This window comes from Rhea pennata, chromosome 31, assembly GCF_028389875.1.
Source record: "Rhea pennata isolate bPtePen1 chromosome 31, bPtePen1.pri, whole genome shotgun sequence".
NCBI lineage: Eukaryota > Metazoa > Chordata > Aves > Rheiformes > Rheidae > Rhea > Rhea pennata.
This window is the reverse complement of record NC_084693.1, coordinates 2,258,893-2,279,974: the sequence shown is the minus strand read 5'-3', so window position 1 is coordinate 2,279,974 and position 21,082 is coordinate 2,258,893. Positions and strand designations below refer to the sequence as shown.

At 72.6% G+C, this 21,082-nt stretch overlaps 3 protein-coding genes across 5 annotated transcripts in view; all 3 read right to left on the bottom strand.

The window, feature by feature from the left end:
* Positions 1 to 8,122, bottom strand: part of ADAMTSL4 (ADAMTS like 4) — a 17,177-nt gene extending 9,055 nt beyond the window's left edge. The window contains exons 1-8 of the mRNA XM_062597624.1: positions 8,077 to 8,122; positions 6,989 to 7,055; positions 6,197 to 6,229; positions 5,527 to 5,732; positions 4,524 to 4,584; positions 3,586 to 3,830; positions 2,287 to 3,490; positions 1,044 to 1,303 (exon numbers count right to left, since the gene is read on the bottom strand). Of these exons, the coding sequence (XP_062453608.1) occupies positions 1,044 to 1,303; positions 2,287 to 3,490; positions 3,586 to 3,830; positions 4,524 to 4,584; positions 5,527 to 5,558 (1,802 nt within the window). The 5' untranslated portion in view covers positions 5,559 to 5,732; positions 6,197 to 6,229; positions 6,989 to 7,055; positions 8,077 to 8,122. The remainder of the gene's footprint in view (positions 1 to 1,043; positions 1,304 to 2,286; positions 3,491 to 3,585; positions 3,831 to 4,523; positions 4,585 to 5,526; positions 5,733 to 6,196; positions 6,230 to 6,988; positions 7,056 to 8,076) is intronic.
* Positions 8,123 to 9,787: 1,665 nt separating this feature from the next.
* Positions 9,788 to 14,924, bottom strand: ECM1 (extracellular matrix protein 1). The gene is made up of 7 exons (XM_062597731.1): positions 14,215 to 14,924; positions 13,835 to 13,915; positions 12,969 to 13,249; positions 12,027 to 12,437; positions 10,882 to 11,102; positions 10,155 to 10,242; positions 9,788 to 10,050 (listed from the first exon to the last, which is right to left on the bottom strand). Exons 1-7 carry the CDS (start codon positions 14,270 to 14,272, stop codon positions 9,874 to 9,876), a joined length of 1,317 nt encoding a protein of 438 aa, XP_062453715.1. The 5' UTR covers positions 14,273 to 14,924; the 3' UTR covers positions 9,788 to 9,873.
* Positions 14,925 to 15,009: 85 nt separating this feature from the next.
* TARS2 (threonyl-tRNA synthetase 2, mitochondrial) lies at positions 15,010 to 20,641 on the bottom strand. 3 transcript variants are annotated; one of them, XM_062597728.1, is made up of 17 exons: positions 20,567 to 20,641; positions 19,548 to 19,747; positions 18,936 to 19,050; positions 18,750 to 18,871; positions 18,509 to 18,626; positions 18,354 to 18,418; positions 18,193 to 18,271; positions 17,966 to 18,112; positions 17,758 to 17,856; positions 16,717 to 16,883; positions 16,445 to 16,607; positions 16,227 to 16,364; positions 16,048 to 16,125; positions 15,856 to 15,956; positions 15,617 to 15,721; positions 15,315 to 15,502; positions 15,010 to 15,224 (listed from the first exon to the last, which is right to left on the bottom strand). In XM_062597728.1, exons 1-17 carry the CDS (start codon positions 20,621 to 20,623, stop codon positions 15,076 to 15,078), a joined length of 2,091 nt encoding a protein of 696 aa, XP_062453712.1. In that variant the 5' UTR covers positions 20,624 to 20,641; the 3' UTR covers positions 15,010 to 15,075. The 3 variants fall into 3 exon arrangements, with proteins under 3 accessions (XP_062453712.1, XP_062453713.1, XP_062453714.1); XM_062597729.1 differs by having other exon boundaries at positions 16,048 to 16,122; XM_062597730.1 differs by lacking the exon at positions 15,010 to 15,224 and having other exon boundaries at positions 15,386 to 15,477.
* Positions 20,642 to 21,082: the final 441 nt, after the last annotated feature.

The window sequence follows — 21,082 nt, the reverse complement described above, 5'->3', positions numbered from 1 at the left end:
GCGTTCCAGCTCCCAGCCAATCCTATCCTACCCGCCTTCCAGCCAATCCCTTCCCACATGCTCCCAGTTCCCAGCCAATCAGCTGCCACTTTCCTCCCAGCCAATCCCACTCCACTGCTCCCGGCTCCCAGCCAATCAGCTGCCACTTTCCTCCCAGCCAATCCCACACCACTGCTCCCAGCTCCCAGCCAATCAGCTGCCGCCCTCCTCCCAGCCAATCCCACCCCGCCGCCCCCGGCCCCGGCCAATCAGCTGCCGTCCTCCTCCCAGCCAATCCCACCCCGCCGCCCCCGGCCCCAGCCAATCCCACCCCGCCGCACCCGGCTCCCAGCCAATCGGCTGCCACTCTCCTCCCAGCCAATGCCACCCCGCCGCCCCCATCTCCTAGCCAATCGGCTCTGCCCTCCTCCCAGCCAATCCCACTCCACTGCTCCCAGCTCCCGGCCAATTGGCTCCGCCCTCCTCCCAGCCAATCCCACCCCGCCGCCCCCGGCTCCCAGCCAATTGGCTGCCACCCTCCTCCCAGCCAATCCCACTCCACTGCTCCCAGCTCCCAGCCAATTGTCTGCCACCCTCCTCCCAGCCAATCCCACTCCACTGCTCCCAGCTCCCAGCCAATCAGCTGCCGCCCTCCTCCCAGCCAATCCCACACCACTGCTCCCAGCTCCCAGCCAATCAGCTGCCACTCTCCTTCCAGCCAATCCCACTCTACTGCTCCCAGCTCCCAGCCAATCAGCTGCTGCCCTCCTCCCAGCCAATCCCACCCCGCCGCCCCCGGCTCCCAGCCAATCGGCTCCGCCCTCCTCCCAGCCAATCCCACCCCGCCGCCCCCGGCTCCCAGCCAATCGGCTCCGCCCTCCTCCCAGCCAATCCCACCCCGCCGCCCCGGCTCCCAGCCAATCGGCTCCGCCCTCCTCCCAGCCAATCCCACCCCGCCGCCCCCGGCTCCCAGCCAATCGGCTCCGCCCTCCTCCCAGCCAATCCCACCCCGCCGCCCCCGGCTCCCAGCCAATCGGCTCCGCCCTCCTCCCAGCCAATCCCACCCCGCCGCCCCCGGCTCCCAGCCAATCGGCTCCGCCCTCCTCCAGCCAATCCACCCCGCCGCCCCCGGCTCCCAGCCAATCGGCTCCGCCCTCCTCCCAGCCAATCCCACCCCGCCGCCCCCGGCTCCCAGCCAATCGGCTCCGCCCCCGGCCCCGGTACCCTCGAAGGGCTCCCAGTGGTAGCGGCGCCCCAGGAATTCCCGCTGGTCCAGGGCGGCGCACTGCAGCGCCGCGGGGGGCGGCTGCGCCGGGGGGCAGGCCTGCGCCACAGCGCGCCGTGGGGCCCGCGCCCCCGCCCCACGGCCCTCCCGCCCCACGGGCACCCGCCCCGCGGGCACCCGCCCCACGGGCACCCGCCCCATGGCCCTCCTGCCCCGCGGGCACCCGCCCCATGGGCACCCGCCCCATGGCCCTCCTGCCCCGCGGGCACCCGCCCCACGGGCACCCGCCCCATGGCCCTCCTGCCCCGCGGGCACCCGCCCCGCGGGCACCCGCCCCATGGCCCTCCTGCCCCGCGGGCACCCGCCCCGCGGGCACCCGCCCCATGGCCCTCCTGCCCCGCGGGCACCCGCCCCGCGGGCACCCGCCCCATGGCCCTCCTGCCCCACGGGCACCCGCCCCATGGCTCTGCACATCATGGCCCCATGCCCCATGGACACCCGCCCCATGGCCCTCCAGCCCGGCGGGCACCCACCCCACGGGCACCCGCCCCGCGGGCACCTACCCCATGGCTCTGCACATCATGGACCCCTGCCCCATGGACACCCACCCTCCCCCAAAGACCCCTGCCCCATGGATACCTGCTCCCACATACCCCTGCCCCATGGACACCCACCCCATAGACTCCCGCCCCCATGGACACCCACCCTCCCCCAAAGACCCCTGCCCCATGGATACCTGCCCCCACATACCCTTGCCCCATGGACACCCACCCCATAGACTCCCGCCCCCACATATCCCTGCCCTACGGACACCCACCGCCCCCCCCAAAGACCCCTGCCCCATGGACACCTGCCCCATGGGTATCCGCCCGCATGGTCACCTGCCCCACAGCCCCATGCCCCACAGATGCCCACCCCATGGATGCGCGCCCCATGGCTCTGCACCCCACAGCCCTACGCCCCATGGGCACCTGCCCCACGGCCCTGCGTCCCCCCCCACCACCCAGGTTAGGCCTGTGCCCCGGCCCCACGCTCGTGTGCCCCATAGCGGCCCGCTGCCCCCCCCCCCCCAGCAGCCCCACCTGCAGGTGGCAGGCGCGGAGCTGCTGGCTCTCGCCGGGGCAGGAGAGGGGCCTCGGCCCCACGGCGTAGAGGCTCCAGCCCCCCGGCGCCGAGGGGGCGCCCGCCCAGGGGGGCTCGGCGCCGGGGGGCTGCCGCTGGCGCGGGGCCCGCGGGCGGCCCTGGCCCCAGCTGGGGGGCTGGGACCTGGGGGGCAGCCGGGGCTCACCCCTGAGCACCGGGGGGCTGTGGGACTTCTGGGGCTCACCCGTGGGGACGTGGGGGTCACCCGTGGGGACGTGGGTGCCGTAGGGACGTTGGGGGTCACCACCAGGGATGTGGGAGCCGGGAGGATACTGGGGGTCACCCGTGGGGACAGGGCTGCCACCCCTGGGGACATGGGTGCTGTGGGGATGTTGGGGGTCCCCACTAGGGATTTGGGAGCCGGGAGGATGTTGGGGGTCACCCGTGGGGACAGGGGCGCCATGGGGATGTTGGGGGTCACCTGTGGGGACAGGGGTGCTTTGAGGATGCTGGGGGTCACCCGTGGGGACCTGGGGATGTTGGGGGTCACTGTGGGGGACGTGGGTGCTGGGGGGGTGCTGGAGGTCACCCTTGGGGCTATAGGTGCTGTGGGGGTGCTGGGGGTCACCCATGGTGACCTGGGCATGCTGGGGGTCACTGTGGGGGACGTGGGTGCCGTGGGGGTGCTGGGGGTCACCCTTGGGGCTATGGGTGCTGTGGGGGTGCTGGGGGTCACCCGTGGGGACCTGGGCATGCTGGGGGTCACCTAAGGGGACAGGGGTGCCGTGGGGCCGCCGGGGTTCGACCCCTGGGACACGAGGGCCACGCGGCTGTTGGGCTTCACCCCCATGGCCGTGGGGCTGTCGGGGGTCACCCTCGGGGACGTGATGATGGGGGTCACCTCTGGGTGCCCGGGCGCCACGGGGCTCGGCCCCACGGCCGTGGGGATGGTGGGGGGCGCTCCTAGGGCCGCGGGCGCCGTGGGGCTGTCGGGGGTCGCCCTCGGGGCCGGGGGCGCCGTGGGGCTGTCGGGGCTCGCCCGCCGCTCCCGGGGCGGCTCGGCGTGGGGCGCCGTGGGGCAGGTGCCGGCGGCGCCGTGGGGCCTCGTCGGTGAGCAGCGGCAGGGCGAAAGGCGCCTTCCCGTAGCCGTAGCGGCCCGGCCGGACGGGGGGCCGGATGGGGGGCCGGATGGGGGGCTGGGCGCTGGGGGGGGGGGGGCCGGGCATTAGCGGAGCCCCACGGAAAGGCGCCGGCACCCCCGTATCCGCCCCCCAACCCCGCCCCGACCCCTCGCTCACCTGTGGGGCGGCGCCGTGGGGGCGCCAGGCTGGAAGAGGGGCAGGGTGACGGCGCCGTGGGGCGGCCCGCCGGGCCAGGGGGCCGGGGCGCCCCACGGCAAGGGGGGCAGGCACTCGCGGGAGCGCCGCTGCAGCCCCGGCCCGCAGGGCTCCGAGCAGGGCCCCCAGGCGCCCCACGGCGCCCAGGCGCCCCACGGCGGGCCCGGCCCCACGGGCTCCTCGGCCGCCTGCCGCCACCGCGGCACCTGGGGGGCAGAGCGGGCTGGTGGCGGCTGCCCCCACGGCTGGTGCCGGGGGGGGGGTGCATGTCTGCCCCACAACTGTCTGCCCCATAGACAGCCACCCCATAGCTGCTTGCCCCATAGACATCCCATAGCCACCACCCCATAGACACCCACCCCATAGGCACCCTATAGCCCACCTGCCCCATAGCCACCCACCCCATAGACATCCCATAGCCACCACCCCACAGCCACCCTCCCCATAAGCACTCACCCCATAACCACCTGCCCCATAGGCTCTTGCCCCATAGCTACCTGCCCCATATCCTCTCATCTCATAGACACCTACTCCATGGACACCCCAAAGTCACCCATCCTGTAGTCACCCACCCCACCTGCCCCACAGGCACCCACCCCATACGCACCCCATAGAGACCTGCCCCTCAGACTCACCCCATAGCAATATCTGCCCCATGGCCACCAGCTCCACAGCCTCCCACCCCCACCCCATAAAAGTCCCCTGTGCTGCTCTTGGTCTTGGGGGGCTCTGGGAGGCCCCACGGACCCCACCACCTTCCCAGGGCTCCCTTCCCCAGCAGCACCCCACAAGCGATGGGGCTGCCCCCGGGAGCGTGGGGCCCCCGGGGTGCTCCAGGCCGTGGGGAGGGTCCGTCCCCCGCCCCACCCCCCAGCATCACCCGCCGGCCCCGGACTCACGTCCCCACGGGCCGGGCCGGGCCGGAGCAGCGTCCCCAGGAGCGCCGCGCAGACGCACAACCTGCGCGGGCACCGAGCCGGTTTGGGGGGGGATGTGGGCTGTGCCCACAGAGGGAGGGGTGAAGGACCTGGGGGGGGGGGGGGATCTGGGGAAGGAGACATGGAAGAACAGACGGACGGAGACGTGGAAGAACAGATGGACGGATAATGTATGTGGGAAGGGAGGGATGGAGCTGGGCATGGAGGTGGAGGGATGAACCTGGAGATGGACGGAGTATCGGGAGGGATGGATGGAGCCAGGCAAAAATGGGCAGATGGATGGGTCTGGAGGTGGACGGACGGCCAGATGGCGCATCTGGGGAGGAACTGGTGGATCTGGAGCTGGACTTACAGGTGGATGGATGGATAGATGGAGTGTCTGGAGATGGATGGAGCTGGAGGTGGGTGGATGGAGCTGGACAGATGGGTGGATGGGTGGCTAGATGGAGCATCTGTGAGTGGATGGATGGAGCTGGAGATGGGTGGATGGATCTGGACAGATGGGTGGATGGGTGGCTAGATGGAACATCTGTGGGTGGATGGATGGAACTGGAGATGGGTGGATGGAGCTGGACAGATGGGTGGATGGGTGGCTAGATGGAACATCTGTGGGTGGATGGATGGAGCTGGAGGTGGGTGGATGGAGCTAGACAGATGGGTGGCTAGATGGGGCATCTGTGGGTGGATGGATGGAGCTGGAGGTGAGTGGATGGATCTGGACAGATGGGTGGATGGGTGGCTAGATGGAACATCCATGGGTGGATGGATGGAGCTGGAGGTGGCTGGATGGATCTGGACGGATGGGTGGCTGGATGGAGACTCTGTGGGTGGATGGATGGAGTTGGGGATGGACGGTGCTGGAGAGGGATGGATGGATGAACCCGGGGCTGCTCAGCCGGGCGGGTGGCGGGATGGACAGGCCGGGCATCGGGGGAAGGACAGACGGGCGGACGGCCGGCGGTACCTGCCGAGCGGGCCTGCGTGCCGAGCCCCCATGGCTCCCGGGCTCCTCTCCTCCTTGGGGGGCAGGTGGGGGGCGGCGCTCACCGCCGCGGGCCCCGGCCGCGCTCCGGCATCGGCTCCTCCTCTGCCAGCGACGCCAAGGAGCAAATCACCACGGGGAGCGATGCCAACTGGGGGGGGGGGGGTCCCGTCCGCCCCCAGCGGGGGCTAAAACGGGGTGCGGGGGGAGGATTAAGCATAATTAATGCTGCGGGGCGTTAAGCCCTGATGATGCCCCCCCCACCCCCAAACCCCCAATCCCGGTGCCGGGGGGTTAATCCCGGAGGGGGACGGGGGGGGCATGTCGGGAAAGGGCGGCTGCCTCCATGAGGATCCCGATGCCGGATCCCGTTTGCCCTGGAGGAAACCCTCCCCCCCCCCAAAAAAAACCCTCCCCCCCCCCACGGCCCCGCGGGGGCTTTTGGGGCGGTTGGGGATGGGGGGAGAACAGAAACTGGCCGCGGCTCCTTCCCGGACCACCCGGGCTGCCGGCGAGGCCGCCGCGGTTTCGCCTCCCGTGTGCGGGACACAGCAGCCAAAATCCCCGGCTCCGGCCCCGAACGGTTCCCCTTTGAGGGGGGGGGGCTGGCAAACCGCTCTCCCCCCCCCCCCCCCCAGCGCAACCCACGCACCTCCCGAAACGGCCGGGACTCCAAAAACCACCGCTGGAAAAGCAGGAGAAAGAGCGGAGGCAAAGCAGGGAGCTGGGCTGCTGCCGGGCTCCTTCGGCTCTGGCCAGCTCCTGCTAGCGACTGGGTCACCTTGTCCTGCCCCGCGTCCGTCCGTCCATCCGCTCCCCCCCCCCCCCCGCCCCAAAGCCCTTTGAAATGAAGGAATTTGAAGTATTTTTGGATGCCACGGGCGGAAGAGGAGAAGGGCTCCGTTCGCCGTTTCCACCGGCACGAAGCGGAGCCGGAGGAGGGGGTGGGTTTTTTTTTTGGGGGGGGTGGGGTGGTACCCAGAGCGACCCGCGGGCCGGGGCGCGGGGAGAGGTCGGGATCAGGCCCGGCAGCTGTGGGAGCACGAAAGCAGGTTGCGTTCAGCCGGCTGAGCCCCCCCCCTCCCCACCGCCCGGGCTGTCTGTGTTTGAGCAGCCCGGCTGGAAAATCTCCCACCCGGGGATGGAAAAAAAAAAAAAACAAAAAAACAAAACAAAACACGGGCATAAAAATACCCGGGGGACTTTTCCGTGCCTCCGATGGCACGCAGCGGGCGCTGCCCAGCGCGCGGCCTGCCCACCGCACCCGGGCCCCGAAAAAAGCCCCAGCGATTTTATCTGTATAAATAAAGATGTAAAAATAGAGCGGCCGGTGTTACTGCTTCTGCGGATGTAGGGATGGGATCGAGGCGGGGGGGGGGGGGATCGTGGGCAGGGAAGACGCGGCCCCAAATCTGCCTCCCCTGATCCCCCCCACACGCCTTACCTGCTCGCTTGAGCAGACACGGCCCGAGGGGACGGGGATGGTCACGGGTTGGGGCTTCCCGGGGCTGCTGCGGAGGAAAGCGGGGAGCAAAGTTGGTCCCAGGGCGGCAAAGGGCAAGGTTTGGGGGGGGGGGGGGGGAGGAGCGACCGGGCACGGAGGGATGGGGAACAGGGCGGCAAAGGGACGGAGCAGCCGGGAAGGACTCGGACAGAGTCCCGGTGGCCAGAAACGGGGGGAGCTGCCGCCGGGTGCGGGTCCAGGGATCCCTCGTCCAGGGATGTGGCACATGGAGCCGGTGAGGGGCTGGGCCGGGGAAGGGGGGTGGCGGGATGGGGAAGGGATTGAGGGATGGGGAAGGGGGTGGTGGGATGGGGAAGGGATTGAGGGATGGGGAAGGGGACAGGGAAGGGAGTGGCAGGATGGGGAAGGGATTGAGGGATGGGGAAGGGGACGGGGAAGGGAGTGGCAGGATGGGGAAGGGATTGAGGGATGGGGAAGGGGACGGGGAAGGGGGTGGCGGGATGGGGAAGGGATTGAGGGATGGGGAAGGGGACAGGGAAGGGGTTGGCGGGATGGGGAAGGTATCTGTGGGACGGGGAAGGTGTTTGCGGGCTGGGGAAGGGGCTGCGGGCGGGGTTAGGGGGCTGCGAGCTGGGTCTCCCCCGGGGAGAAGGGGGCGCGTCAGTTTCATCCCAAACAGAGTCAATTTCAGGCCGAAACGGTCAATTTCACCCGCGAACCGTCCTCAAACCCAACCCGAAAATGGCCAGTTTCAGCCCGAACCGAGTTGCTCCCGGTCCGGCCGCCGCCGCCGCCCTCCCCGGCCCGGTTCTCCCCTCCCCGGCCCGGTGCCGGTCCCGGTCCCCCCCTCCGCGGCCCGGTGCCGGTCCCGGTCCCCCGCTCCCCGGCCCGGTCGCGGTCCCCGCCTCCCCGGTCGCGGTTACCGGTGCGGCCGCGGTCCCGCTCCGCCTCCGCCGCGTCGCCGGTCCCGGTGCCTCCTCCCCGGTGCCAGTTCCCCGCTCCCGGCCGCGGCCCCCCCCCGCCCCGGTCCCGGTCCAGGTCCCGGCCCCGGCCCCGGCCCCGCGCACCTCGCGGCCGCCCCCGGCTCGGCCCCGCCGCGGGGGCGGTGCAGCCCCGGCCCGGCCCCCGACCCGCCCCGGCCCCAGCCCCGGCCCCGGTCCGGCTCCGCCCCGCCGGGGGGGACCGCGCCGGACCGGACCGGACCGCGCCGGACTGGACCGGGGGAACCAGACTGGACCGGACCGGAGCGGACTGGACCGAGGGGACCGCGCCGGGCCGGAGAAGCTGGACTGGACCGAGAGGACCGGACTGGGGGACTGGACTAAGGGGACTGGACTAGACTGGGCGGACTGGACCGAGGGGACCGGACCGGACCGAGAGGGTCGGACCGGACCGGGGGGACCAGACTGGGGGACGGGACTAGGGGAACTGGGCTAGACTGGGCGGACCGGACCGAGGGGACCGGACCGGACCGAGGGGACTGGACCGGACCGGGGGGAGCAGGCAGCGGCTCCTTCCCCCCCCCCCCCCGCCGGGCCCCGGGGGTGCCCCCCGCCCACGCTGCCCCCGTGCGGTCCCCGAGCCCCCCGGCCCGTGCCTTGTCCCCGGGCCAGCGGGGCCATCCGCAGCCCCCGGCCCGCGCCACGAGCCGGCGCCCGGCGAGGCCGCTCCTGGGGACGAGGACGCTGGAGGGGGGCGGGGGGGGGGGCTCATCCCGGCCCCCTGGCCCCGTCGATCGGCCCCGTCCTTTGTGGCAAGGAGCCCCGACGCGCGGCGAGGGGAAACTGAGGCAGGGAGCCGTGAGGGGACGTGTCCGCTGGCCGGAGCACAGAGCCCCGGGGTGCAAAAAGGGGGGTGCAGAAAGTGGGGGGTGCAAAGGAGGGGGGAAACAAAAAGGGGGTATAAAAGGGGGGGTGCAAAAAGGGGGGGTGCAAAAAAAGGGCAAGTGCAAAAAAGAGGTGTGCAAAAGGAAGGGGGAGGGTGGGAAAAAAAAAAAAAAAAAAAAACTCGGTGCTGCGGTTGCAGCAACTTTGACTGGGGCTGGGGCGAGACCAGCAACGTCCCCCCACTGCCGCGGTTCCCCCCGGGTGCGGTCCCCTCACCGGGGTCCAGCCTGGCGCCTCGAGCTGCCGGGGGGGGGAGGGAGGCACAGGCCGGGGGGAGTTCGCGTGTGTGTGCACACGTGTGAGCACACGCATGGCCCCACACGACGCACACGTACACGCGCACAGCCCCGGGGGCACCCGGCCCCGCAGCCTCCCGCCTGCGCCGGCGGTTTCGGTGCCCGGATGCCTGGGGCCCTGGGCGCTCCCTGATGCGCAAACTGCAGCTGGGGCACCAATGCAACGGGGGGGAACTGAGGCACAGGGGGGAGGGGGACTGAGACACGGGGTAACCAATGCAACGGGGGGGGGGGAACTGAGGCACGGGGGGGTGAAACTGGGGCACGAGGGGGGACCAATGCAATGGGGGAAACTGAGGCACGGGGGGGTGAAACTGGGGCATGAGGGGGAACCAATGCAATGGGGGAATCTGAGGCACGGGGGGGTGAAACTGGGGCATGAGGGGGAACCAATGCAATGGGGGAAACTGAGGCACGGGGGGGGGTGAAACTGGGGCATGAGGGGGAACCAGTGCAATGGGGGAAACTGAGGCACGGGGGGGGTGAAACTGGGGCATGAGGGGGAACCAGTGCAATGGGGGAAACTGAGGCACGGGGGGGTGAAACTGGGGCATGAGGGGGAACCAGTGCAATGAGGGGAAACCGAGGCCATGGCGTGAGGGCGCAGGCAGAGCCAGGCTCCTGGGCAAAGGCTTTATTGAGCCCTGGGAGCCGCTGGCCGCGGCGGGGCGGGCGAGGGGGCCTAATCCTGCAGCGGGGGCAGCAGCTCGGGGGTCGCCGTGGCCAGCGAGACGCTGGCCAGGTAGCCGGCGTCAAAGCAGCGCTGGCGGTCCTGCGCGGAGGCAGCCGAGCAGCAGCGCGCCGGATCCTTCCAGGAGCCGCGCTCCGAGGAGCAGAGGGCGGCGATGGCGCGGGATTTCTGCGGAGGGAGACGGCAGGTCGCGCCGGGCACCCGGACGCCTGGGCCCTCGGGTGCCGGGGAGCGGTGGGGGGGGGGGGGGTTAGGGGGGAGCCCGTGCTCACCTCGTTCTCGGCGCAGGCGGCTCGCTGGGCCTCGTCGTGCGGGCAGCACGCCGCCGTGATGCTCTGCACCAGGGCCGGGACTGGCTTCCTGCGGCGCCGCAGACGTTGTGGGGGGCAGAAATGCAAAGCTGCATCCGACCCCCCCCCCCAAAAAAAAACCCACCACCACCGGAGCCAGGACGCCTGGGCCCCCTCCCTGTTCTGCAGGGACAGGGGTGCCCGGACGCCTGGGCCCCCCTCTGCCAGCCTGCAGTAGCGCCCAGCGCCGCTGGGGGGCGGCCCAGCCCTGCTTATCCACCCCGGTGAGTGTGTGTGTGTTTGGAGGCGTGGTGGGGGGGCAGGACGCCTGGGCCCCTCCTGGGCACTACCAGGGAACGGGATCTGGAGGAATATCCTGGAGGGAAATAGGGCCCGGACGCCTGGGCCCCTCTGGGCTCTGCCAGGGTTGGGATCTGGGGGAACATTCTGGGAGGGGGAGCAAATGGGGCCCGGACACCTGGGCCCCTCTGGGCTCTGCCAGGGTTGGGATCTGGAGGGATATCCTGGGAAAGGGGGCCTGGACACCTGGGCCCTTCCTGGGCTCTGCCAGGGTTGGGATCTGGAGGGATATCCTGGGAAAGGGGGCCCGGACGCCTGGGCCCCTCTGGGCTCTGCCGGGGTTGGCGTCCAGAGGACTATGCCGAGGAGGGTTGGGGGAGCCCGGACGCCTGGGCCCACGGACACTCACTGCTTGGTGAGGAGGCGCGCGGGGCCGCAGAGGGCGCGGAGCAGCGGGGGGCTCAGGCGGGCCAGGCTGACGTTGCGCAGCTCGCGGTCGTAGCCGGGGTGCGGGGCCTCGGCGGCGAAGCAGCGCCAGCGCGACTCGCCCCCGCCCTGCCGGCAGCACCGGTGCTGCTTCGTCTTCACGGCGGACTCTTCCTCGCAGAACCGCCCCAGCGCCTGGCGCCACTGCGGGAGGGAGGCGCTGAGCCGGGGCCCCCAACCCCATCCCCAACCCCATCCCCATCGCCATCCCATCCCATCCTCATCCCTATCCCCATCCCACCCTGTCCCCATCCCATCACCATCTCCATCCCATCCTCTTCCCCATCCCATCCCATTGCCGTGGCCATTCCTAACCCCATCCCATCCTGTCCCCATCCCATCACCATCCCCATCCCCATCCCATCCTGTCCCCATCCCATCACCATCTGCATCCCATCCTCATCCCCATCCCCATCCCATCCTGTTGCCATCTCCATCCCATCCTCATCCCCATCCTCATCCCAATCTCATCCTCATCCTCATCCCCATGCCCATGCCCATCCCCATCCTGTCCCGTCCCCATCCCCATCCTCATCCCCATCCCATCCCATTGCCATCCCCAACCCCATCCCATCCTCATCCCCATCCCATCACCATCCCCATCCCCATCCTGTCCTGTCCCCATCCCATCACCATCTCCATCCCATCCTCATCCCCATCCCATCACCATCCCCATCCCATCCCATCCCATCCCATCCCATCCCATTTCCATTGCCATCCCCAGCCCCAGCCCCATCCCATCCTCATCTTCATCCTCATTCCATCCCCATCCCCATCTCATCCTCATCTCCATGCCCATGCCCATCCCATCCCCATCCCGTCCCGTCCCCATCCTCATCCCCATCCCCATCCCATCCTCATCCTCATCCCCATCCCTATCCCCATCCCGTCCCGTCCCCATCCTCATCCCCATCCCCATCCCATCCTCATCCTCATCCCCATCCCCATCCCCATCCCGTCCCGTCCCCATCCTCATCCCCATCCCCATCCCATCCTCATCCTCATCCCGATCCCCATCCCCATCTCGTCCCCAGCCCACCCCCCAGCCCGTGCCCGGCCCCTGCTCACGGCGGTGCGGGCGCACTCGAGGCCGCCGGCGCGGCAGCAGCCCGCGTAGCCCCGCTCCAGGCGGGCCAGGGCGCGCGCCCGGCTCTTGGCGGGGCCGAAGCCGGAGGGCGGGAAGGCCTCGGGCCGGTGCACGGGCCGGAAGCGGCGCAGGCGGCACACGTTGTCCATGTTGGCGGCCGTGGGCTCGCCGGGGGGGAAGGCGGGCAGCAGCGGCGGCAACGGTGGTGCAGAGGGGGAGGCCGCCACGGAGGCCGCCGGAGACCCCAGCGCGGCGGCCGGGCCGGTGCCGGCGTCGGCGGCTTCATCCTCGAAGCAGCGCTGGCGCTCGGCCCCGCGGCGCTTGCAGCAGTGGTAGTGCCGGGTCTTCACCGCGAACTCATCGGCGCAGAAATCATCCAGCACCTCGGCCCACTGCCGGAAAGCCGGAGAGTCAGGACCGGGAGCACCGGGACGCTGCCGGGGACGCCGGGATGCCGGCAGGGGATGCGGGGAACGTCGGGATGCCAGGGAGGATGCCGGGGGGGGGAGGATGCTGGGGGGGGGATGCTGGAGCTGATGGGGATGCTGGAGGGGTGCTGGGGACACTGGGACTGCTGGGGGGGTGCCAGGGCCACCGGGGATGCCGCTGGGGGGATGCAGGGATGCCGCCGGTGGGATGCCGGGGGGATGCGGGGATGCTGCCGGGGGGATGCCGGGGATGCCGGGGGGCTGCGGGGATGCTGCCGGGGGGATGCCGGGGGGGTGCCACCGGGGGGCTGCGGGGATGCCGCCGGCGGGATGCTGGGGGGATGCGGGGATGCTGCCGGCGCGATGCGGGGATGCTGCTGGGGGGATGCAGGGATGCCGGGGGGCTGCGGGGATGCTGCCGGCGGGATGCTGGGGGGCTGCGGGGATGCTGCCGGCGGGATGCGGGGATGCTGCCGGGGGGATGCCGCCGCTCACCGCGCGCTGGGCGCAGGGCAGGGGCCGGGGCCGGCGGCAGCAGTCGGCCAGGCGCCCGGCCAGGCGCCGCAGAGCCTCCGCCTGCCGCCGCAGGTGGGAGAAGCCGGTGGGCGGCGGGTCGGCGACGGCGGGCGGCGGGCGGCAGAGCTCGGCGGCGGCGGCGGCGGCGGGGCGGGCGGGCGGGAAGGCCGCCAGGTTGCTGCCCCGGAGCGGCGGCAGCGGCGGCGGCAGTGACGGCGGCGGGTCCTGCTCCTCCTGCAGTGCCACGGGCAGCCGCAGGGCTGCGGGGCGACGGCGGGGTCACGGAGGACGGGGCCCTGGCATCCCCCTCCGCGGTGTCCCCGTCCCTGGTGTCCCCAATGTCCCCATCCTTGGTGTCCCCCATGCCTCTGTCCCCTCGTGTCCCCATCCCTGGTGTCCCCAATGTTCCTGTACCCTGGTGTCCCCAGCGTCCTCATCCCTGGCATCCCTCAGTGTCCCTGTCCCTGGTGTCCCCAGTATCCTCATCCCTGGCATCCCTTGGTGTCCCCAATGTCCCTGTCCCTTGGTGTCCCCATCCCTGGTGCCCCAGTGTCCCTGTCCTTTGGTGTCCCCATCCCTGGCATCCCTTGGTGTCCCTGCCCCCAGTGTACTCCTCTCTGGTGTCCACAGTGTCCCCAGTGTCCAGAGTGCCCCCAGCCTTGGTGCCCCAGTCCCACCTGTCCCCAGTGTCCCCATCCCCAGTGTCCACCATGTCCCCAATGTCCCCAGCCTTGGTGTCCCAGTCTCTGGTGTCCCCAGTGCCCCATCCCTGCCCCACATACTCCCTGCTCTCAGTGTCCCAGTCCCCGGGGTCCCCGGGGTCCCCGTCCCGTGCCAGGGCTCACCTTGCTCCAGGTCCAGCGGCGGCGGCAGCCTCACCTGGGCCGGGGGCTCGCGGGGGCCGGCGGCCGCCTCCGCGCCGGCACCTGGGCAGGGCACGAGGGGGGTGAGCGGCCGCTGCCGCAGCCGAGGAGGAGGAGGAGGAGGAGGAGGAAGCCGCGCCGCAGCCCTGAGTCACTTCCCGGGCCTCAGTTTCCCCGGCCGAGACCCGACCAACTCGTTCCACCCGTCCGGGCGGCAGCGCCGCCTCCCCCCCCAGCCCGCGGGGCCGCCCTTGGCCACCCCCCCCAGCACCACCGCCACCCCGCGGACCCCCACCGGGGGGCCCAGACGTCCCGGGGGGGGCGGCAGGGGGGGAGGAAGGGCCCAGGCGTCCGGGGCTCACCGGCGGCCAGGCGGAGCGGCGGCGCGGTGAGGAGGAGGAGGAGGAGGAAGGCGGCCATGGCGTCGCTCGCGGGCCGGCCGCCGGCCCCGCCGCCTTATGAAGGGCCGTGGGACCCATCCTGCGGGGGCTGAGTCACGGTGACGTCGCCGGGCCCTCCCCGCCGCCCGCCCTGCCTCAGTTTCCCCCCTCCCCGGGGACACGGGCGACCCCCCCCCCCGGCTCCTGCGTCACCCCTGCCGGGGAAAATCGGTTTTTTCCCCTTTTTTGCCCCCTTCCTTCTCCACTTTCCCTGTTTTCCGGCCGCACGGCTCCACCCCGGAGGCCCGGCCGGGGCCCCCCCCGCATGCCCGGGGCTGATTCACCCCCGCTGGGTGCGTCACGGCCCCCCCCCCCCCGGAGATGAAGTGGTGGTGGAGGGGGGGACACGGCCGGACGGATGTTGGTGGGGGGGGCTGAGACCCGGCCACAACTCGGCGCACGGGTGCCGGCAGCTCGGCGATTGCCCAATGCCCGGGGTGGTGGTGGTGGTGGGGGGGGGGGACGGGGACGGGGGGTGTCCGGCGCTTTCGCAACCCTTCCCCAGCACCCAGCGCCGGCCAACGGGGAGGGTGCGGGGCGACGGTGGGGGGGGGGGGGTCCCCAGCTCCTTCCTGTCCCCACCGCATGCACCGAGCTGCTCGGGGCTCAGCGTTGCCCCCCCACCCTTCCCCTTCCCCCCCCCCCAATGCCCCGGGCGGCCGCCAACTCCCTTCCCGGCACTCGGCTTTTCCCAGGAAGGGCGCGGGGGCGCGGGGCGGCGCTTCCCAGCACTTTAATGCGCGGCGGCGGCACGGCGGCGGCGGCGGCGGCGGCGGCCGCGGCTCAGAAACGCTCCTCGGCGTCGGCGACCCGGGCGTCCCGCAGCTCCCGCAGCCGCCGCAGCACCTCCGGCAGCTCCCGCTCGCCCAGGCGCCGGTTCTCCCGCGTGCGGACGCTGACGGTGCCGCGTGCCTGCTCCGCGGCGCCCACCACTGCCGGGGAGAGAGGCGCTGGCCCCTTCCTCCGCCGTGGCGAGGAAGAGGAGGAGCACCCCAACCACCTTCCCCAGCCCTGGCCCTCACCCAGTTGGAAGTTGTACTGGGCCAGCTGAGCCCGCCGGATCTTGCGGCTCAGCGTGGCGCCGGCGTCGGCGTCCAGGTCGGCGGCGAAGCCCTCGCTGCGCAGCGCGCCCAGCACCCGGCGAGCGTAGCCTTCGGCCTCGGGCCCCAGCGGGATCACCATGGCCTGCATGGGCGAGAGCCAGAGCGGCCTGCGGGCCGGCGCCGCGCCGGCTCAGACGGCGCCCGGACCCCCCCCCCCCGCCCCACCGCCGCCGCCGCGTCCCCCCCCCCCCTTCCTCCTCCTCCTCCTCCTCCCCGCTCACCACTTGCCGCCGTAGCTCTCGGCCAGGATGGCCAGCATCCGCTCCACGGAGCCCAGCACCGCCCGGTGGATCAGCACCGGCCGCTCCGCCGCGCCGCCGTCCGGGCTGCGGCGCGGGCCAACGAGCCAAAAATAAAACCAACCAACCGATTTTATCACCCCGCGGCGGGCGGTGGGAGCCGGCGGGGGGCAGGGGGGCGGGGGGGGGAGGCGCCGCCGGCCCCGATCCCGGCCCCGCACCTGGCGTACGTGAGCCCGAAGCGCTCCGGCATCTGGAAATCCAGCTGGATGGTGGCGCACTGGTGGGAGCGTCCCAGCGCGTCCTTAATCCGGATGTCGATCTGCGAGAGCGCCGCGGCGCGGCAGCGGTCACGGCCTCGAGCCCGGCTACCCCGGCGCCCCGCTCCCGCCGCCGCGCCGCCCGCCCACCACCTTGGGGCCATAAAAGGCTCCGTCGCCCGGATTCAGCTCCCAGGGCTGCCCGAAATCCCGGAGGCTCTTCTCCAGCTGCTGCAGGGTCGGCGAGACGGGCTCAGCGAGGGCCGCGGCACCGTGCCGGGGCCGGGGCCGGGGCCGGGCGGGGGGGGAGCGGGCGGCCGGGCCGCCCCCACCTGCTCGGCGCGGTCCCAGGTGCCGGCGTCGCCCAGGAAGCGGAGCGGGCGGGTGGAGAGGACCAAGCGGAAGCTGAAGCCCAGCACGGCGTAGACGGCGCGCACGAAGTCCAGGCAGCCGCCGATCTCGCTTTCCAGCTGCGGGGAGAAGCCGGGACGGGGCGGATGATCGAGGGGAGCGCGGCGGCGGGGCGGGGGGGGGACACCGTGGCGCTCACCTGCGCCAGGGTGCAGAAGATGTGGGCATCGTCCTGCTGGAAGCGGCGCGCCCGCGTCAGCCCGGCCAGGGTGCCCGAGGGCTCGTTGCGGTGCAGCACGCCAAAGTCGGCCAGCCGGAGCGGCAGCTCGCGCCAGGAGCGGGGCCGGTGGGCGAACATGAGGCTGGCGCCCGGCGCGGGGCGAGGGGGGGGTGGAAAAAAAAGGGGGAAGGAGCGTGGGAAAAGCGTGCCGGCGGCGGCGGCGGCGCGGTGCCGGCGGCTCCGGCGCTCACCAGTGGGCCGGGCAGTTCATGGGCTTGAGCGAGAGGGTCTGGCCGTCGGCGCGGAAGGAGAACATGTGCTCGCCGTAGTGCCGCCAGTGCCCCGAGCGCTCCCACAGCTCCGCGTTGTAGACGTTGGGCGTCACCACCTCGGCGAAGCCCCGCCGGCGGTACTCGGCCTGCGGAAGGGGGACGGGACGGGACGCGGCCGTGGGAACGGGGGATGGCGCCGCGGGAACCGGGACAGGACGCGGCTGCGGGAACCGGGATGGCACCGGGGGAACCAGGATGGCACCGGGGGAAACCAGGACAGGATGTGGCTGCGGGAACCGGGATGAGACGGCGCCGTGGGAACCAGGATGGCGCCGCGGGAACCGGGACACGGCTGCAGGAACCGGGATGGCACTGGGGGAAACCAGGATGGGATGGCACCGGGGGAACCGGGATGGCACCGGGGGAAACCGGGACGGGATGTGGCTGCAGGAACCGGGATGGCACCGGGGGAACCAGGATGGCACCGGTGGAAACCGGGATGGGATGGCACCACAGGAACCGGGATGGCACCAGGGGAACCAGGATGGCACTGGGGGAACCAGGATGGCATGTGGCTGCAGGAATCAGAATGGGACGGCGCCGTGGGAACCAGGATGGCGCCACGAGAACTGGGATGGGATGCGGCTGCGGGAACCAGGATGGCGCTGTAGGAACTGGGATGGCACTGCGGGAACCGGGACAGGACAGCGTTGTGGGAACTGGGATGGCGCCATGGGAACCGGGACGGGACGGTACCGCGAGAACCGGGATGGCACCGCGGGAACCGGGACGGGACGGTACCGCGAGAACGGGGATGGCACCGCGGGAACCGGGATGGGATGCGGCCGTGGGAACTGGGACGGCGCCACGACCCGCTGCAAACCCCCTCTTTGAGCAAACGAGATGCCGAGAAACGGTTGGGGGCGGGGGGCAAAAACCCCTCCCGGTGCTGAAACCACGCGGCAGCCGGGGAAGCGGCCGGAGGCGGGAGCGGCGCGAGGCTGGGCGGCCCCCTCGCACCTTGATGAAGTCCAGCAGGGCGTTGTAGACGTGGGCGCCTCGGGGCAGGAAGAAGCAGCTCCCGGGACTCAGCTTGTGGAAGAAAAACAGCTCCTGGTCCTGCAAAGAGCGGGGCCGGGAAGCGGGGGGGGGGGGAATAAATAGAAGGGGAAAAAAACCGCGTCGCCGCGGGGGTCTCCGGCCGGCGGCTCCCGGAGCGGCGGCTCACCCGGCCGATGCGGCGGTGGTCCCGGCTCGCCGCCTCCTCCTGGGCTTGCTCCCACTCGGCCAGGAGCTGGGCGCTGGGGAAGGCGACGGCGGCGACGCGCTGCAGCGACTCCCGCGCCGGGTCGCCCCTCCAGAAAGCGGCCGAGCTCTGGCCGGGCGGCGGGAGGCTGAGCGGGAGCCCGGGGCTCCGGCGCCCGGCCGCCCCGGCGCCGCCCCGGCCGTGCCTACCGTCAGGACGCGCAGGGCTCGGATGAGCCCCGTGTGCCGCACGTGGGGGCCGCCGCAGAGGTCCACCAGCGGCCCGCACCTGTGGGGAGAGCGGCGGGCGGGCGGTCGGTACGGCACGGACGGACGGACGGACCGGACGGGCGCCGGCATGCCGCACTCACCGGTACACGGTGGCCGTCTCCGTCGTCACCTCCTCCTCGATCTGCCGCAGCTTGAACTCGTTGTGCTGCGAGGGAGCCGGTGAGCGACGCCGCGCGCCGGGGCGATGCCCCCCCCCCCCCCGCCGCAGCGCCGGCCCGGCCCGGCCCCCGCTCACCCGGAACAGCTCGAGCAGCTGCTCCCGCGTCGCCTCCAGCCGCTCGAAGGGGTGCCGGCCTCGGGCGAAGGCTCTGCAGGCTTCCTCCAGCGCCGGCAGCTCGTCGCGCTGCACCGTCCTGCGCCGGCGCCGCGCGCTGACCCCCCGCCCGGCGGCTCGCGGGGGGCCGCCGCGCCGAGAGGGACACCCCCCCCACCCAGGACGGACGGACGGACAGACAGACGGACACACCCGGCCCTACCTGCCCTCCAGGTAGACGTCGCAGAAGAAGCCGCTGTCGGTGGCGTCGGCGCCGCACAACGGGGCCCCGTAAAACTGCTCGGCCACGGCCGCCAGGACGCGGGCGCCCGAGCGCCAGAAAACCTGCAGAGGGGGCGTCAGGGGACGTTGCCGCCACCCCCCGGCCCCGGCCCCGGCCCGGACTCACCTCCCGGCCCTCCGGGGCGTCGAAGTCGAGGAGCTCGAGGGCGGCGTCGGCGCGCAGGGGCCGGTCGAGGTCGTGTAGGGCCCCGTCCACGCGGGCCACCAGGGCCGCCCGGGCGCTGCGGGCACGGCGGCGGGTCGGCGCTGCCGCCGCCGCGGCCCCGCTTATCCTGCACCTGCATCTCGGCACCCCCGTGTCCCCTGTCCTTGCATCCCCACGTCCTCGTGTCCCCACGTCTCTACATCCCCGCATCCCTGCGTCCCTGTATCCCCGTGTCCTCTGCCCCACGTCCTCACATCCCCTGTCCCCGGGTCCCTGCATCCCCCTGTCCCCATGTCCCTGCATCCCCATGTCTCCACTCCCCTGCACCCCTGTGTCCCCGCGTCCTTGCATCCCCCATCCCCATGTCCCCGTGTCCCCACGTCCCTGCATCCCCGTGTCTCCGTGTCCCCGTGCCCCCATGTCCCCACATCCCTGCATCCCCGTGTCTCCATGTCCCCATCTCCCCGTGTCCCCACGTCCCCGTGTCTCCATCTCCCCTTGTCCCCGTGTCCCTATGTCCCCACATCCCCGTGTCCCCACGTCCCTGCATCCCCGTGTCCCCGCGCCCCCTACCCGAGCTGCACGGCCACATGGCGCGGGGTGGTCTGCAGCGCCCGGCCGGGCAGGTGGGCGCCGCCGGGCAGGGAGATGCAGATGGGCCGCCCGGACCCCGCCGCCGCCTCCGGCTGCTGCTGCTGCTGCTGCTCGGCCGCCGCCTTCAGCCGCTCGAAGACGCGGAGGCGCTCGGCGACGTGGGGCGCGGGGCCGCCGGCCTGCGGGCGGCAGAGAGGGGGCTCGGCGCCGCGGCCAGGACGCCTGGGCCCCCTGCCCGCGCTAGCCCCGGCCGGGCTGCTGCGGGGGCCCGGACGCCTGGGCCCCCTCCCGGTTGGCGCGGTGGGAACAGGGCCGGGCGCCTGGGTCCTTCCCCGTGGGCAGGGTGGCGAGGGGGGTCTGGGGGGGGGGTCCGAGGGGGCCCGGACGCCTGGGTCCCTCTCCTTGGGCAGGTGGCAGCAGGGGGGTGGTGGGTTCCCGGACACCTGGGTCCCTCCCCAAGGGCAGGATGGGGGGGGCATTTTGGAGGCCCGGATGCCTGGGACCCCCCCGAGGGGGGGGGCCTCCAGGGTAGCAGAGCGCGGGGGGAAGGGGGGGCAGGACGCCTGGGTCCCTCCCCATGGGCAGGATGGTGGGGAGGGGGGGTGCAGGGGGGGCCCGGACGCCTGGGTGCCTCCCCATGGGCAGGATGGCGGGGAGGGGGGTGCAGGGGGGGCCCGGACGCCGGGGTCCCTCCCCATGGGCAGGATGGCGGGGGAGGGGGGGTGCAGGGGGGGCCCGGACGCCTGGGTCCCTCCCCATGGGCAGGATGGTGGGGAGGGGGGGTGCAGGGGGGGCCCGGACGCCTGGGTCCCTCCCCATGGGCAGGATGGCGGGGGAGGAGGGGTGCAGGGGGGCCCGGACGCCTGGGTCCCTCCCCATGGGCAGGATGGCGGGGGAGGGGGGGGTGCAGGGGGGGCCCGGACGCCTGGGTCCCTCCCCCACGTAGCGAGAGGGGTGCGGTGGGGGGGTGGGGCAGGACGCCGGGGCCCCCCCCGCACCCGGTAGCGCCGCGGGGCCGCCGCGGCGAGCAGCCGCCCGGGCCGGGCGAGCGGCATGGTGGAGCGCGGCCGCCCCTTCCGGGCGCCGGGCACGTCGGGCCGGACGCCGGGGCCCCGCCCCGGACGCCTGGGCCCCTCCCCCGGCGGGGCGGACGTGGAGGACGGGACGCGACAGCCGCGGGAGGGCGGACGGGGACGTGTCACCCTTGGGGACAAGCGGGGGACACGGCAGCCCGGGGGGGGTGGACGGGGACGTGTCACCTTTGGGGACAAGCAGGGGACACGGCAGCCCCGGGGGGGTGGACGGGGACGTGTCACCTTTGGGGACAAGCGGGGGACACGGCAGCCCGGGGGGGGCGGACGGGGACGTGTCACCCTTGGGGACAAGCGGGGGACACGGCAGCCCCGGGGGGGCGGACGGGGACGTGTCACCTTTGGGGACAAGCGGGGGACACGGCAGCCCGGGGGGGCGGACGGGGACGTGTCACCTTTGGGGACAAGCAGGGGACACGGCAG

What these genes read in the sequence shown, in the direction of transcription:
- ECM1 (XM_062597731.1), bottom strand. Translation starts at nt 14,272, where the DNA reads ATGGCCGCCTTCCTCCTCCTCCTCCTCCTCACCGCGCCGCCGCTCCGC. An exon ending in GCCGCTCCGCCTGGCCGCCG is followed by an intron (nt 13,916 to 14,214) that starts GTGAGCCCCGGA and finishes TGCCCTGCCCAG; the next exon opens with GTGCCGGCGCGGAGGCGGCC. An exon ending in TCGAGTGCGCCCGCACCGCC is followed by an intron (nt 11,103 to 12,026) that starts GTGAGCAGGGGC and finishes TCCCTCCCGCAG; the next exon opens with TGGCGCCAGGCGCTGGGGCG.
- TARS2 (XM_062597728.1), bottom strand. Translation starts at nt 20,623, where the DNA reads ATGCCGCTCGCCCGGCCCGGGCGGCTGCTCGCCGCGGCGGCCCCGCGG. An exon ending in AGCTGCTCGAGCTGTTCCGG is followed by an intron (nt 18,419 to 18,508) that starts GTGAGCGGGGGC and finishes GCTCCCTCGCAG; the next exon opens with CACAACGAGTTCAAGCTGCG. An exon ending in ACCACCGCCGCATCGGCCGG is followed by an intron (nt 17,857 to 17,965) that starts GTGAGCCGCCGC and finishes CGCTCTTTGCAG; the next exon opens with GACCAGGAGCTGTTTTTCTT.